This window comes from Pyricularia pennisetigena, assembly GCF_004337985.1.
Source record: "Pyricularia pennisetigena strain Br36 chromosome 4 map unlocalized Pyricularia_pennisetigena_Br36_Scf_11, whole genome shotgun sequence".
Taxonomy (NCBI): domain Eukaryota; kingdom Fungi; phylum Ascomycota; class Sordariomycetes; order Magnaporthales; family Pyriculariaceae; genus Pyricularia; species Pyricularia pennisetigena.
In genome coordinates, this window is record NW_021940923.1 from 1132533 (window position 1) to 1144969 (window position 12437).

The window sequence follows — 12437 nt, forward strand, 5'->3', positions numbered from 1 at the left end:
GAGCTGGGGTCCTTGACATGACATGACATGACACGACAAAAGAAAAAAAAAAAAAAAAAAGCTTGTCTCAAAGCTTGACCATTCTTTAATCATCTTCCTGGCGACTCCTTCATTCTTTTTGTCGCAGGATGCTGGTGAGAAACTACATGGAGACGAACCCGCTAGTGCTAGTGCGTCAGATTTTTACAAGGATCCGATGCCAATTTTTTTTTTTCTCCCACATTTCATCGGGACGAAACAAGGCCCCTTGTTTGCGTTGTATCTGTCTGCTTCCCAAATCTCATACGACCCTTGGTCACAAAATGTTGACACTCAACCATGGCTTTCATCTCTTCTCTAGCCAATATGGGCGACAACTTTGACTACCGTACTATTTGCGTATACTTGGCCTACGGACACACCTAAACTGTGTAAACTCTTTTTTTCTTGTCCGTACATGAAGCTTGCTACCTTGCTTGTCATGCCCGTATCCGCACCGTGGTGAACCCATCAGAAAAGACAGCAGCAGCAGCAGCAGCAGCAGCAGCTGGCTGGCCAGTTGAGCAGAAAAAGTCAAGAGACAACAGACAAACAACAAAAAAAAAAACCATGTTTCCAGAGCGTCCATGGGTGGCTTTCTGCCTCGCCCTTCCACTCGTTGTCATCTGGTGCTGGGCGCTGCTTGACGACTCTCACCCAACCTTGCTTGGGCTTCTGTTCATCTTGGACGCCAACAGTCGAAGGCCGACGGACGCCGACTTTATAACCCAAGCCGCCGCCGTCGAGTTCCCCTCGCCGATCAACTACGCGCCCATCCAACAGGCATGCGCTCGCAACGGCGGCTTCAGAGACGGCCTGCTGTTCACCTGTGAGGGGCAGCACGGCGGCGTCGGCATGGTGCGGAACCAGATCCTTAAGTGCGTACGATATGCGATGCACGCCGGCGCAGCCATCGTGGTCCCGTCCATGTCCAAGAGGAACCCAAAGGACATCAGCGACATCGAGACCGTCTACGAGGCGCCCCTGGAGTACCTGTTTGACCGCCACGCCTTTGTCCAGCACCTCACTGCCGCGTGTCCAGGCATGCCCATCTACGACGCCGAGGATCAGCTCCCTCACTACAGCGACAGGCTCCCCCAGAACCTGACGCTGGTCGGTGATCAGTTCGAGCCGGACCATCCTCCCGAGGGCATCCGGCACCCGCGCGAGTGGCGCCGCTCCTTTGACGGCTGGCTCGATGGTCAGGGGGTTCGCGTCAGCCGCGAGAAGCCCGTGCACGTCAAGATCGACCAGGCCTTCCTCGAGTATCCAGTGCGGGACGACGGGCCGGATTTCGCCAACGAATACGGCAAGATCTTGTCCTTCCGCCACGAGACCCGCGACCTGGCCGCCCAGGTCCTGCTGGAGATGAGAAACAAGTTCGGCCTCCCGATCGACCCCGGCCGGCCCATCAATCCTGACGCCTACTACGGGGCGCACCTGCGGTTGGAGAAGGACGCGGTCGAGGCCTGGGCCCCCGAGGACGGCTGGCGATTCTCCAACATGGAGGACCAGTTCCAGGAGCAGTTCCAAAACCTGGCGCGGTTCCCCAACCTCAACGTCGTCTACGTCGCGTCCGGCAACATGACGGTGGTGGAACTGTTCCGGCGGGAGCTCGCCAGGCGTGTCGACGTCGACAGCAGCAGCATCGACAGGCCCGGCCCGTACAGGGGACGGAACATCACCGTCGTGACCAAGCACGATCTGCTGCCCGACAAGACCATCATCGACAGCCTCCCCTTCGACCAGCAGGCCCTGGTGGACTTCCTCGTCATGTTCCGCGCCAGCGCCTTCATGGGAGTGGCGCATTCCAGTTTCCCCTGGAACATCGCGCTGCGGAGGCACGAGCTGAGCAGGTACGAGGGCATCGCCAACGAGGGGACCGATTTGCTGAGGGATGAGTTGAGCGTCATCATGGGCAAGCAAAGGGACTATCATCATATTGACCCGTTTGCAACGGGGCTCTGGCCGTGATTTATCTTGTTGTGTGAAAAAAACTAGTCTCCATAGTACACAAGACGAGAGAAAAAAAAAAAAAAAAAAAAAAAAAAAAAAAAGAAACCAAATTTCCATCTCAAAGAGGCCCCGCAACCTTGGCCCATAGCTCCATCAGTACCTGTATCGCCATGCAAGTTGCAGCGGCTTCCACCATCGTCTTGCCCAAGTCCCAGCGCCCGCCGTCCGCGTCGATCCGCTTCACCATCGGCAGCCCGGCAACGAAATACATGGCGTACCCCAGCGAGCCCAGGCGCAGCATCCTCGCCCTGTCGAGATAGTAAAAGTACTCGGACAAGACGTCGGCAGCCATGAAGAACGTCTCGAGGTAGGCCGTCGAGTACGACACGACGAGCACGACGAGACCTTTGCCGACGACCGTGCGCCGCAGCGATCGAGGCAGCACGCGGTCCCGGACGAGTCGTTCGGCCCTGAGCATGACGACAAAGTACGTCATGAAGTAGGCGTGGGTCAGGGGATACATGAACAGCGGCACGGTCTGGCCGTTGTTGGCGGCGCCCAGGACGGGCGAGTCGAGCGTCAGCCTGGTGTTGGCAAAGCGGTAGCGCATCCCCATGAGGTTGAAGAAGTAGTGCGTGCCAAAGTAGGTGCCCCAGCAGACGACGACAAAGACCCACAGGTTGAGCTTGAGCCAGTAGCGCTGGTGCAGGGGCTGCTTGCGCGTCGACGGGCAGTCGCGCCGGACCATGTAGGCGGGAAAGATGACGCTCGGCACCGACACCGCCGACGAGAAGACCAGCAGCTCAGCATCGCCCCAGTGGCCCAGTCGGCCCGTCAGCATGACCCAGCCGACGGCGGCCATCCAAAGCGGACTCTGGTAGAGGATGGCGCGCTCTGTAGTCGTTTTGTCGAGGGACATGACGGAGGCTGCTCCAAGGAATATGATGAGATCTCACATGTAAACACAAAAAAGGGACTGTACAATACAAATTAGAAAAGTAAGGGCCCTGTTTCATGGTGGCCAGATCATGCGAGTCATTTGTTGCTTGATCAATTGCCTGATGTTTGTTTGCATGTTCTCTAACAGTAAATGGCAGCGTAAAATGGACACCCTGTGTACTTTTACTACATACAGGCAGAGGGTAACACAAAACTAAAGAGATGGAAAATTAAAAAAAAAAAAAAAAAAAAAAAAAAAAAACCGGAAAGCGTACGGAATACGGACCCTGTTCTCATTACGTCCTGGGCTATTGCAGGCGGCGCATATTTGGTTACATCGGTGGGGAACAGTTTCCAAATGCGGTTGCGAATGTACTCCCTCGCTTGCGATGGACATCCAGCATGAAAGAGGACAAACAGCAGATTAATCAGTACACATACATAGCACTACAACTAAGAGCACCACGGTAACCACCATAGGGCTGATTGATGATAAAACCCAAAGTATGCAATGCGGATTATATGGCCCAAGCGAGAAAAAACCGTACCAGTAATTTCTTACTGCTTGATTGCCATGCTGGCCATGTTGGAATTGGAAGCCTCAGCTATCCAAGGGTCGGATGGCTATCCCCCTGTAACCGGTGCAATCCGCTCGAGTGAGAATTAATAAAGCCATCACGTGTAGCCCGGATTCGCGACTACTTTCCTGGGGAAATTGGATTTCCATGCTCTTCTCCATTTTTTCCCAACCAGTCCCAAAAAGATTACCATGTACCCACAAACCTTCCCCACGCAGTAAACCATCAACTCCGCAGCCTCCACAAACTCGGACCTGTTGCCCGAACACGTGTTGACCACCACTTGATAGGCATCACTCCGTGTACTAACCACCCCCTCCCGATCTTCGGGTAACGTCGTATCCCAGAAAGCCCAGCTCGGCCATCAATTCAACCACCCCCGCTGTCGGTTTGTTGCCCAGGCCATGACGAGATTGCAAAGATGCACGCGACGCAAGGGTACCGGCTACATGGCCACCTTGTCTTCCGAGGCCGAGGCTATAAGAATGCCTCAGCAGCATCTTGAGTGAGGTGCTGTGCCATCATCACCACCTGGTTTCAGCGCCACGCCAACCCGCTTGCTTGATTGAAGTCGATCCATTGTCCTCTGTTCTTGCACCTAATCGTCATCATGAAGCTCGTGACTGCCTCCTCCCTCTGCGCCATCTTGGCCGCTGGAGTGCACGCCCAACGCGGTGCCTCGCTCGATCCTGTTCAGCCCGTCCTGCTTCCCGATGGCGCCAACGCAGAGAACCCGCTGTCGCACCTTGGTGGCAATGGACCCTGGACTGCTGGTAAGGAATAGACCCCCCCGCCGTGTGAGAGAGAAAAAAAAAATGACAGACAGGCATCGCCCAATACTGACAACGCCCCCCTCCCACCTCAACAACATTAGCCCCCAACGTCAACGGCATCTCCTCCGACGTCCCCGAGAACTGCCACGTCGACCAGGCCGCCTACATCCTCCGCCACGGCTCGCGGTACCCGGATCCTGGAGCCCACAGTGGCTGGGTGAACATGGCCGAGCAGTTCAAGACGCAGAACTACACGGCAACCGGCCCTCTCGCCTTCTTCCACGACTGGGACACGCCCCTGACCCACCCCGACATCCAAATCGCCCAGCTCAGCCAGACGGGCTACAAGGAGCTCTACTCGCTCGGCTACACCCTGCGTACTCGCTACCCGGATCTGTACGAGGAGGGGGACGACTTTTATGTTTGGGCCAACAAGTACCCCCGCGTCATCCAGACCGCCCAGCTCTTCGTCCGCGGTTTCCTGGGCGCCAACTCGACGCGCCTGGGGAACGTCGTGTCGGTCGACAACAAGGGCTTCCCCGACCAGCTCGCAAACACCCTGGCCCCCAGCGACATGTGCCCTAGCTTCGTCGACGACTACTCGCCCAAGTCGAACCCGTGGAGGGACATTTGGCTGCCGCGCTTCAAGGCCCGGCTCGCGCAGTACATCGAGCGGGGTGACCTGCAGCTCGACGACGGCGCCTGGAACGACATCCCGTACGTCTGTGGCTTCGAGTCGCAGATCACGGGCCGCCTGTCGCCCTTCTGCGACGTCTTCAACGACGAGGAGCTGGCCCAGTACGAGTACCAGCAGGACCTGCGCTACTACTACGGACACGGCCCCGGCGCCTTTGTGGCCAGCCGCATGATGGTCCCCTTCCTCAACGCCCTGGTCGGTAGGTTCGTCGAGGGACCCGCGGCCGACGTCGGCGTCGGGCCCGACGGCAGCTCGAGCTTCAAGGTCCCCAGGCTGCTGATGAACTTTCTCAACGACGGACAGCTGAACCAGCTGGCCGCTGCCCTGGGCGTCTTTGACGAGCAGGAGCCGCTGCCGTCTGACCACATCCCCGAGGATCGCCTGTGGAGGAGTTCGCGCATCTCGCCCATGCGTGGCACCATTGCGCTGGAGAGGCTCAACTGCCGAGTCGGCGGAAGTGGTGGTAGTGGCAACAGCACCCTGGCGCCCAGCCCGACCTCTTCGGGCAAGGCCAGCAAGGCCAAGAAGAAGCGCGATGCCGCGTCGACCGTGCAGAGGCGACAGGACGCCGTGAGTGGCGGCGCCTCGAGGAACGAAACCTTTATCCGCATCCGCATCAACGAGGCCGTCTACCCGGTCCCCTCGTGCCAGGACGGGCCAGGCAGGTCGTGCCGTCTGGCCGACTACTCCAAGTACGTGTCGGACAAGCTCGAGGCCATCGGCAGCTTTTCCGAGCTGTGCAACGCCACGGCTCCTGGTACGCCGGCACAGGTCAAGGGTGCGAGCTTCCTGACCAACTTGGACCAGGCCCACTTGGAGATGTTGAAGCCATGAGTAGATGGGGGGGTTGTGATGATGGAAGGATTGGGTTAATGATAATGGTATATATACAGTCCTAATTAATATAATGAAGTTATATTGACGAAAAGAACAACCCAAAATGTATATTTATGTATGTGCATACATGTATGCATGCGTGTATATATAGAGTATACATGATGTATACACAACGTATATACTAGAGAAGAGAAGGGAAGAGAGAGAGAGAAAAAAAAAAAAAAGAAAAAAAAAAACCTTCAAACCAAAGACATTGTCAAAGCCCAGATGGCCACGACAAACGTCAGGCCGAGCCGGACTCGCGGCGCAGGGTGGGCAGGCGAATCCGGGCCCGACCCCTAGCAGGTGTTGAGCATGTTGGCGAGGGCGCTCTTCTCGGCGCCGGTGACGGTGAGGGCCCAGTAGCTCTTGACCTGGACCCAGGACTTGGCGTAGGTGCAGTAGAAGGACGAGAGCGGGGGCACCCAGGCGTCGGGGCTGCCGTCGCTCTTTTGGCGGTTGACCGAGTTGGTGACGGCCCACAGCTGGGGCCTCGTGATGTCGTTGGCGAACTGCTGGCGCTTGGCCGTGGTCCACTGCGAGGCGCCGCTGATCCAGGCGTTCTTGAGCGGCACCATGTGGTCGATGTCAATGTTGCTGGCGCTCGTCCACGTCGCGCCGTCGTAGGGGCTCTTCCACGTCCCCGATACCGCGTTGCACGCGCTGTTGGTCTCGACGTTGCTGCCGTCGCGCTGCAGCACGTACTCGCGGATGTTGCACGCCCCCGACTGCGTGATCCAGTGCGGGAATAGGTCGCGGCTGTACCCGCTGCCGCTCAGCGGCTGCGCCACCGTCAGGCCGTCCAGGAGGGACTTGGCAGTCGCCGCCGAGGGGATGCCAGTCTGTAGGACGGTGGTGACGACACGAGGGCCATGGGTTAGTTTGTGTTTCTAAAAAAAAAAAAAAAAAAAAGTGTCGATGATGATGGTGGCACATGGGAAACGATAAAAAAAAAAAAGCCCAAGCTTGGACCCAGAGATGGATGCTTACCGGGGCCGGCAGGGCAGAGACCAGGGCAACTGCCGAAAGGAGCACGGTAGCGACCTGCATGATAGCTATCCGACAATGGATGGAAGACGAGGCGAAAACCGATCAGACGAGCACAGATGACAGCAGCAGCGAGAGTGACGGAGCTGAAGCGAGCTGGAACAAAGAGCTACGGGCTGGTTGAGCGCGTCCCTCTCTGGTCACCCCTCTGGACGTACTAGACAGACTTACTTATATACCTGCACGCATTTCACTGCCTATCATCTGCGACGGAGGGCTTCAGCCAATGAGTTTCCGGGCCGGGCTCACAACTGCAACATTGCAACGACCGCAACAAGGTGGATAAGGTAGGGTGGTACACGTGGATGTGAATGACAGTTACCTGCCGTCGCTACCTCGCCGTACCACACACCTCGATAGGTGCGACTAAATTGGACTAGGCTGGCCGGGCAGGCAAACTACCGTCGACTAGACTTGACTAGACTAGTTGGCGGCAATCAAAAAGGAAAAGCAAAACCGCAGTAGTGAGTGTATGGAGCTGAAGCGGGCGCAAGAGAGAAAGAGAAAAAAAAAATGCAGCCATAACAAAAGCAACTCAGGCTTCATCAAATCACATCAACAAACTCGTAGCCATGCTCCTCTACGTTAATTACTGCAAGGTACGGAGCAGGCACCCAAAGTACCGTAAGCAAACTAACTGCAAGCAACACAGCACATGCTCGGGAGGGTCGGCACGACACAGCAACAAGACCAAGAAAAAGAAAACCCATATATCAAAGGAGCGGCTATCTTGTTTCCAATACAAAGAACTCGGGTATGGATATATTTGGAGGGGAACCAGTGGATGCAGATGATAGAGGCACGCACCCTTTACTTGTTGTCGAGTGCTTTTTCTCCAGGGGTGGCTTCGGCCCACTGGTCAAATCAGGGTCCAAGGGCCGCGCTTTTGCTACCTTGACCAAGTCCGCATATCGCGCTTCAAGGTGGTGAGCTCCAAGGCATGGTGATCTCCAAAGTAAGTAAGCCACGTCCATTCACGACGGCGCTACAAGGAAGGTCCGGCATTTCAATTCAATGTCTTGGAGGGTTGGGGGAAAGGCGACCCAATCAGGATCCGATATGCCGACACACTCTACTATATGTGCTACGATTACCTGGGTGGAAAGTAAAAAAGTGGAACAAACTCCCACGCCAGGTTCTCGCAGGTCTGCTTGGCACCTTCCTTTCCTGGTATTTATGGGGCGGCACAGTTCACGGTCCGCTTGGTCGCTTCCCTCCTTGGCAGATAAAATCCCGGCAGCGAGCCAAAACCGGCCCAGGCCCCCTCGATCTTCTTATCACTGCGGCGGGGTGGTAACTTCCCTGGGCTTGCGCTAGCTGCTGGTCAAGCGAGGCACGTGGTGGAGGGGTCGAACTGCTAACTTCCTTTCCGCCGCAACTCTTTTGAGTTGCCTAGCCTTACCTAGGCAGGTGCCAAAGGATACTTTTTGGGGCTTTTGACACCAACCCCCAAAACACATAGTTAACCAAGTACCAAAACCCCCCTCCCCCCCCAATCTCACCTAGGGCGTGCACACAAACAAGGTTGGATGTACAAAAACCTAGGTAGGTACTATGTAATCGCATTGAGCTACAAAGGTATCGATAATCCATAGCTTGGACCCGACGGGTCCAGCCGCGTGACAAATTTTATTTCGGTTAGAATCAAAACCACGAGTCATCCATGCATCCTCCTCCTCACGTCACAACTTGGATGGCCGGCCCTTAGATAACCACGACATGACCTGGTCAGTGAGCACACGTTTCTCCGGACCGGGCTTGCTCCACCACACCTGAAGCTCTTGCAGCTCCTCCTTCCTCCAGCGACTGATCTCGGACCCGATCCAGGCCGCACAATGCTGGGCACATTCTCTAGGCCTCTCCACAGGCACCAGATGCCCATAACCTTCGATCACGCATTGGGCCACTCTCCCAGCCCCAACCCCACCGCTGCCACCCAACCCGGTCCCGGTCCTGCCGACAAGATCTTCCCGGACTGCAGGCGGGTTCGCAACACAGTCGCCGCCAAAGACATAACATATGCTCGGTCTTAAGTGCGGTAGCATGGTGTAGATGCGGGCGCTTGCAGGCTGGTAAAAATAATCTGCGGTAGGTCGCCTCTCCTTCAGGGGGAAATCCTGCAGTCGCGATTCGTCGTATTCGAGTTCCTTCCCATGTTTGGACAAGCGTTGGGCGATGGGGCGTAAAAAGGAGAAAACCTCTTGGTCTTTGGGAGTCACCAGGCAGACGGCCGGAGGCTGCGAGTCTGGACAATCCTGCAGGCCGTAGCGTAACCATGCCTCGAAGGCGCGCGGGTCCCAAGTCTCGTAGAAAGGATGTTGGGAGAAGAAGGCCCTCGCTGCGTCCCGGGAAGGAAAGCGCTCATGGCGGGTTGCAGAATAAAGCATCACGGCGGTGCCGTTGGTTTCGCCGTCCCAAATGCCCAGGATAGGTTCTAGGATCAGAATGCTCCGAAACAGGCGCGGGTGCAGGAGGGAAACGCCGGCCAGTACCGGGCCGCCCAAGGAATGACCGATGCCAACCATGGGTGCCGGTAGGCGGAAGTGGGTGATCATCTGGAGTATGTCGCGTTCGGCATCGGCCCACGAAGCTGTCGGCACTCTGTCAGACCCTTTGGCTTTACCAGTGCTTTTTGAGTTATATCAATGCAAACAGAAAAATCAAAGAATTTACGATCGTTGCCGAGTTTCTCCTTATTGACGAGCCCACTCTCGCCTTGCCATGCCATGTCCGGAACCCATATCGACCGGATTCTAAACCCGTGAGCGGAGGACTGGGCCAGAATGTCATCCCAAAGCGGCTCGTACAGTTCCTGCGGTGTGGAGGAATTTCCACGTTTGTCAACACGGCTGACTGTCTACTCGATCTTTTCTTTTCTTTTCTTTACAGGCCTACTCCATTCCCTCCACTCACCTTCGGGAGACCGCCCCCCTCGGCACCGATAATAGTAACGTCGCCCGGCTGTGGGTCAGGGTTGTTCTTGGGAATGTACTGGTTCACCACAAGCCTCAAGACCTCTTCCTGGGAGTTTGCCGTCGCCCGAGGATATTCCCTGATGTGCGACGCATCAATGGTGTGCTTTACGAGGTGGAAATGAGTCGAGGGCATGGTTTTGCTTTGCTCAGCGCGCCGGCGTCAGGGGGTGCTGTAAGGCTGGGTATTTGAGGCGGTGCGATCTCGTTGGAATCTGAGATGTGGTTTTCATTTTTCATTATTATGGAGGCTATTTATGACGGAAAGAGTTTTATTTATTTATTTAATTTTTTTTTTTTTTTTTTTTTTGAAAAAAAAAGAAAGGACAAAAAGAAAAATAAAAGTCTGCCAAATAGTCACTGGCCACCTGGGTGCGGAGTATATCCGTGCTACGAAACAGAGCAGTATTGCGTGCCGAGGTCAAGAGTCCGGGTCTCGTTGACCATCAGACGAACTAAAAGCTGCGACGGCGTCCTCGCTCTATGTTTATGACCAACACCATGGACGTCCATCGTGGCGAGGATAATTGGCAGTAGAAATCTGGCCTTGATGCCGGCTGGAAAAGGTCGAGTCTGAGATTGTACATTGTCCCATCCAAAAAAAAAAGGCACATGGGCATGCTGCCTAGATAAACCACCTCTTCTGCTTTTCGTAAGGTCCATTTGATTACTGAGTAATGGACACCCGGGCGGGCCACATGGTAGCCATATACTTTGTACTATTAGACGTCCAGGTTTAGAGCTACTGGGATAAGAAGAAGAGAAGAGAAAAAAAAAAAAAAAAAAAAGACTTGGTCACCAGGGACACCGGAGCCGGGCATCTATGCTCTGAGACCATCTCCGCAGGGTTTAACAAGCACACCCGCACAGCCATACGGCATACCGGACGACTTTACCATCAGACGATAGCAATATACCTCAAACTGTATTTCAGCAGCTTCACGACTGGCATGGAAAAACGAGATTGCGGGGTAACTCAGCTAACAATGTCGACAAGGATATTCCTTTTGATTACAATGCCCGTGCAGCCCCCGTTGCTCAAAGGAGGGGGGCATGTGGGAGTGGCATATCGTCTCGGCTGTCATGCTTTTGGTTTGCACTTCAGTCTGCAGCTATGATTGCGCTACAGCTACGATTGCACACACAAAAGCTTCGACATCAAAGTATAACGGAGTCATTTGACAGCATGATTCTTCTCAGTCAGAAGCATACGGGGGTTTACAAATATGGTTTTGCTGGTAATGAGGTTGGAAGGATGGAAGTGTTATCGTAGTGATTGATAATCTGATGCCCAAGTTATTGAGTGAGGAAGGGGATGTGCAGAAGAATAAGAGTATAGACAAGAAAAAAAGACAAAGATGGAAATCTTTTAAAAAATCAAAATATGCTATATTGTCCAAAAGATAAATCATAAAAGAAAAAAAAAGCCTTAATACACCCTCACAGCAGGAACGGTAAAGTTGGTTGGCCCCAGGTACGCCTGGTGCTCAAACTGAGTGCCGGAAGCCACCTCGCCGATCTCATCGCTGCTGATGGGGTGGACGCCGACGTCCCTGACGGGCAGCGTGTCGGACACCTTGCGGAGCAGCATCAGCTCGGCGTGGCCGTCGCCGAACTGCCGCCACGAGAAGGAAAGGCCAGAGTTGGAGTCGCAGCTGGTCATGGAGACGTTGGACAAGGACTCGTTGAGGTTGGTCTGCAGCGCGTTGCACTGCACCACTGGAGCCGAGCGCGACGTCTGGACGAGGAAGTTGTATCTGTACGCAAGGAGGTAGGATCAGCATGTGAGTTCTTTTTTTCTTTAGGGTGTCGATTATACACTCACTCAACACGGTGGCTTAGCGTCTCGGCCTTGGCCGTGAGGTTCATGACGTTAAACGCAATCAGCGGCTGTTCTGGTTGTGTGACAGCCGCGCGCGCCTGGAGACACAAGACGATCTGCAGGACGGCTGAAATCCGCCACATTGCCGGTTGCCAAGTGCAGTGAATGTTGACGGTTGTATGAGGAAAAAAAAGGTAGGATGAATAATCGGGTATTGCCTATGATGGTGTGCAGATGGACGATGATGATGAGGTCACAGCAGGTATTGAAACAAGCAAAAACAAATGCCCCCCAAGACTATAGAATTTCGTATATAATTTTTATTTCAAAAGCAGCATGTAGGCAAAACTTGCTCTGGACGCAATCCGGGAAAAAAACCACGGACTGCGATGGGGGCCGGGCCGTCGATTGATGCAGCGAGCTTTAGTCCCAGTAGTACTGTTGTTGCGAGAAAGTCAGTCGGTCGGTCAGTCAGGCAGTCGTCTTGATTTTTCAGCATGGCAGCGAGCGAGATTCCGAGTCTTTTTTCTTCTTTTTCTCCCATCTTCTGTTCTTCCATCACCAAAAGTGATTCGTCCCAACCTTGGCTACATTTCGTCCGAGCACCGATACAAAACCATAAAGAAATCCATTTTTGTCAAAGATAAAAAAGGCCAGGGTTCAGGGTAGGACTAGTCTTATAAAAGAAGAGAAATCTGCTGAAGGACATGGCCTTTTCTTTTTCTTTTTTTTTTTTTTTTTTTTTTTTTTTTTTTTTTG

At 54.4% G+C, this 12437-nt stretch overlaps 6 protein-coding genes across 6 annotated transcripts in view; 2 read left to right on the top strand and 4 right to left on the bottom strand.

Annotated features, from left to right (window-relative positions):
• Positions 1 to 2893, bottom strand: part of PpBr36_10875 (uncharacterized protein) — a gene marked incomplete at both ends in the record, with an annotated part of 3494 nt that extends 601 nt beyond the window's left edge. Inside the window, 3 exons of the mRNA XM_029897983.1 lie at positions 477 to 526; positions 588 to 1908; positions 2135 to 2893. Coding sequence (XP_029743709.1) covers positions 477 to 526; positions 588 to 1908; positions 2135 to 2893 — 2130 coding nt within the window. The remainder of the gene's footprint in view (positions 1 to 476; positions 527 to 587; positions 1909 to 2134) is intronic.
• On the top strand, positions 589 to 2968 carry PpBr36_10876 (uncharacterized protein; the record flags this gene model as incomplete). Its single annotated transcript, XM_029897984.1, has 2 exons — positions 589 to 1988; positions 2158 to 2968. The coding sequence occupies 2 exons, from the start codon at positions 589 to 591 to the stop codon at positions 2966 to 2968; spliced, it is 2211 nt and encodes a 736-aa protein (XP_029743804.1).
• Positions 2969 to 4101: 1133 nt separating this feature from the next.
• Positions 4102 to 5795, top strand: PpBr36_10877 (uncharacterized protein; the record flags this gene model as incomplete). Its single annotated transcript, XM_029897985.1, has 2 exons — positions 4102 to 4264; positions 4366 to 5795. 2 exons carry the CDS (start codon positions 4102 to 4104, stop codon positions 5793 to 5795), a joined length of 1593 nt encoding a protein of 530 aa, XP_029743806.1.
• A 341-nt stretch (positions 5796 to 6136) lies between these two features.
• Positions 6137 to 6887, bottom strand: PpBr36_10878 (uncharacterized protein; the record flags this gene model as incomplete). The annotated part of the gene is made up of 2 exons (XM_029897986.1): positions 6137 to 6679; positions 6828 to 6887. The coding sequence occupies 2 exons, from the start codon at positions 6885 to 6887 to the stop codon at positions 6137 to 6139; spliced, it is 603 nt and encodes a 200-aa protein (XP_029743673.1).
• Positions 6888 to 8566: 1679 nt separating this feature from the next.
• PpBr36_10879 (uncharacterized protein) lies at positions 8567 to 9992 on the bottom strand (the record flags this gene model as incomplete). Its single annotated transcript, XM_029897987.1, has 3 exons — positions 8567 to 9474; positions 9558 to 9696; positions 9798 to 9992. The coding sequence occupies 3 exons, from the start codon at positions 9990 to 9992 to the stop codon at positions 8567 to 8569; spliced, it is 1242 nt and encodes a 413-aa protein (XP_029743674.1).
• Positions 9993 to 11285: 1293 nt separating this feature from the next.
• On the bottom strand, positions 11286 to 11821 carry PpBr36_10880 (uncharacterized protein; the record flags this gene model as incomplete). Its single annotated transcript, XM_029897988.1, has 2 exons — positions 11286 to 11613; positions 11682 to 11821. 2 exons carry the CDS (start codon positions 11819 to 11821, stop codon positions 11286 to 11288), a joined length of 468 nt encoding a protein of 155 aa, XP_029743894.1.
• Positions 11822 to 12437: the final 616 nt, after the last annotated feature.